Source organism: Lycium ferocissimum, chromosome 11 (assembly GCF_029784015.1).
Source record: "Lycium ferocissimum isolate CSIRO_LF1 chromosome 11, AGI_CSIRO_Lferr_CH_V1, whole genome shotgun sequence".
Classification (NCBI taxonomy): Eukaryota; Viridiplantae; Streptophyta; class Magnoliopsida; order Solanales; family Solanaceae; genus Lycium; species Lycium ferocissimum.
Genome location: NC_081352.1, coordinates 55,412,260 through 55,415,903, shown reverse-complemented (window position 1 = coordinate 55,415,903; position 3,644 = coordinate 55,412,260). Strand labels below are relative to the sequence as shown.

General features: G+C 35.0%; 1 protein-coding gene across 1 annotated transcript; it reads right to left on the bottom strand.

Moving 5' to 3' along the window:
• Positions 1-539: 539 nt before the first annotated feature.
• Positions 540-2,450, bottom strand: LOC132037438 (growth-regulating factor 1-like). Its single transcript, XM_059427959.1, has 4 exons — positions 2,092-2,450; positions 1,580-2,006; positions 1,014-1,462; positions 540-910 (listed from the first exon to the last, which is right to left on the bottom strand). Exons 1-4 carry the CDS (start codon positions 2,282-2,284, stop codon positions 903-905), a joined length of 1,077 nt encoding a protein of 358 aa, XP_059283942.1. The 5' UTR covers positions 2,285-2,450; the 3' UTR covers positions 540-902.
• Positions 2,451-3,644: the final 1,194 nt, after the last annotated feature.

Genomic DNA, 3,644 nt, shown 5'->3' with positions numbered 1-3,644 from the left:
ATTTGTAGAGAGCATGAACTTGTTATACTAATTAAGTGGCCTTTTCGTGAAGAAGGGATAAAGAAGGGGAATTGTGAGCTAATATTTGCATGGTCAGTATTCAAATAAATGGAGATCGAATACTTTAAGAGATTTAGACAACACAAGGACCAACTCCTCTAGTGTCCCTAAAGGTGAAATGTTTCTTAGTGGTCAGCATCTCATGTCCCTAAGGTCTTAAAATCTTAGTGGCTCCACGTCAGTCATGTACAAAAGTTATAAATTTACTACTATCTTTAAGATTCTTACTAGCCCAGAACATATGCATGTGCCACATCAAATGAACAACATATACTCTAATGCAGGACCATATATTAATAGATTAAATTTCCACTTCCTAAGTAAACCAAATGTGTGAGCAGCTTTACTATATTATAAAAAGACCATATTATAAGGCATAAGATAGCAAAAGAATCCAAAATAGCAAGAGGGTGACCATTAGGAAGGAAATGTTTTAAAGTAGTCGTTGAAAGCAACGGCAGAAAAAGGCCAGAAGCAGATATTCAACACGTCATATAGACTGATAAAAACATAACAACATGTGGCAAAATGGCAGAAAAACCTGGCCATTCAAACAAAACAAAATACTAATAGTAGCAGTGAGTAGTAATATTAGGGGGCAGGGAATACAATGCTCTTCTGCTGACAATCAAATACCATGTGAATGCTCAGTTAGCCAGACACCACATACTGCCTAATTCAAGTACTAAACTTAACATAAAAACATGAAAAGAAAAAAAAAACACACTTCTTAGAACACCACTACGCACATGTATACGGAAAGCTAACATCAGAAAAGCACCGCCCCACCACCATTTAACAAGTACTAGTACTCTTTTGGCCCTTCTCTCATTCTCAAAGCTTCATTTCTCTGCAAAATAAAGTGCAACTATTATGGTCAAAACAGACATTTTTTGTCCATAACCATGTAAAAAAGTTGTGAAAAAAGAATGGCAAAGAGTTCATTAAGTTACCGTTAGTTGTGATGAAGAAATCTTGTGAGGGATTGGGTATTGAAATTGAGAGTTGAGTTTTGGAAAATTTGTCCTCAGAATCAAGCCATGAGTCTTTGTTGTCTTTAGGCCATTCATCAAAGAAATGGTGCATTACTTTCTTGGGCTGGTGGTGATCTTCTGTCTCTATTTTCATTGGCAAATCATGAAAATACTGATGATGATCTTGTTGCTGTCTTGAAGAATCATTGAGTTGTAAGTAAGAAGCCCCAGTACTCTGTGAAGGTGAATAATTAGTAGTCCTCTGTTTCAAATGACACATTGTTGGTGACCCCATTTTTAGTGGTGACAATTGCCAAGTACTATCCTCCACTGAATTTGAACCACATGTACTTCTCATTGTCCCTGATGCCTCTGAGAAGAATACATGCTCATCTACTTCCTCCTTCATTCCATCCCCATATCCATTTCTGTTAACCATAATTTAACCACACACACAAAAAAAAAAAACACAAGATTACATAAATAAATCAAGTACTAGTAAATGTTTTTTAAAAGCATGCACACCTAGATGTTAAGTTAAAAACCTGGAATAAGCAGGAGAATCCAAAAAGAACTTGGGGGTATGTTCTTGATTTGATGACAAACTAACACCAGGGGATCTAGTGGAAGAAGAATGAGGATAATTAAGGAAAGGATACTGGTGGGGTTCATTAGTCAAATAAGAAAAAGAGTGAGAATTAGAAGTGGGGCTAGGATTGTTTGTGTTTTTGGTGATTGATGAGATGGGAATTGCTGTTGGTGGTGTAGTATTAGTAATAGTAGGTCTTGTTGATGTAATTTCCACAGGCTTTCTTGAACGGTTTCTGCCTCTATGCATGTGTCTTTCGCAGTACTTGGAATCAGGGTAAGCTTCTTTTGAACACCTCCATTTCTTTCCATCTGTTCTTCTACACCTACCTGGCTCCGGATCTATTTTCTTCCCAAATCCCATCTGAAAACAGTTCCATCCAACTGCACCCCACAACACAACATAAATATAGCAAAAAAGATTACATATTTCAAGATTTCATGCAAATAAAGATGTTATCTTTCTTACTGTGATGAGGTTGGTGAAGAATGAGCTTGGAAGAGAGGGAAGAATCCAAGCTTCTTCTTATGGTGTAAAGAAGATCAGTAGGAACAGGCATACCAGACACCATATACTTGTAAATAAGAGCTTGATGTTCAAGTTCTTGCCACTGAGTTGCTGTGAAAGGATACCTACTTCTTGCTGTAGTAGCACTCATCATGGATCACTAAAGATATTTAATTTCTTGAGAGGAGAAGAAAGAGATGAGAGAAATGCAGTAGTAGTAGGCAAATGCAATAGGAGTATTTATTTAAAGGGACCATTTGGGTTGCAGAATCTTCTGTACATGGATAAAAACTAAAGGTTCTGATCATAATATTATTGACAATCTTTTTCTCTCTCACACACACACACACACACACATAACACATACACATACACAGTACTGGGGCTCTGTGAGCAGTGAACTGAGCAAAAATATTATGATTGAGGGGCTCTGTTGTATCTGTGCAGGCTGCAACTATTCTGCCTTTATGGCAGCTATTGTCTCTGACACAACACATACGGAAATCCATAAACTAAAGGTTTCTGTAATCTCCTTTGAATAAATCACTAATTATTAAGTAGTCCCTTCCGTCTCAATACGGATGTTTAAGAAAGAGCCCGGAACCAAAATGTTAAAAAAAAAATCACTTTCAACCAAAATACCTCAACAAAAAAAAATGTTCTAAAAATTACCTTTAGCGCTGTAATTTATTGCGCTAAAGTAGTTCAAGGAGAAAAGCGATTCGATTAACTACTTTAGCATAGTATTTTACTGCATTATAGAAGCTGTTAAAAAAAAAAAAAATCTATAACGTAGTAAAATACTGCATTATAGAAACAGTACAAAAAAAAAAAATTGACCAACTTTATTTTTTGAAACACTTTGTGTTTTTTCTATATTTTGACCAATGATTAGTCGTGTGTCAAGACTCCGAAACGTCAATATTTTATATAGAACCTGGTATTATTTTCTGCGTACAATAATGTAGGCTCAATACATCAAGGATACGAAAACGTTCGGATCGTCATTTTAGGGGTTGAAAAGGTGCCCGAAGTAAGTTTTGTTTATAAACTTTAGGTTTAAGTATTCTATATATATAGACGTATTTTTGTTTGAAACATTATCGTTATTTTTTAAAGCTTTTTATTTTTAGGGTTTAGATTTAAGTATGTTATTTTTTAAAGCGTAACTTTATTTCGAATATACGCGATTTTTTGCGCTCGGACGTCCAATTTACTCGATTTTTTTTTTGCAACATATTCGAAAGAAAGTTACGCATTAAAAAATAACACACTTAAGGAATTTAGTGTTTTTTTTCCATAAAAAGATCGCAACATCTTATTTTAATAAATCTTTTCTTTGCAGCGCTTAGTGTTTTTTCTATACTTTGACCAACGATTAATCTTGTATCAAGACTCCGAAACGTCAATATTTTATATAGAACCTGATATTTTTTTTTTCTGCGTACTATAATGTAGGCTCAATACACCAAGGATACGTAAACTTTCGGATCGTCATTTTAGGGGTTGAAAAG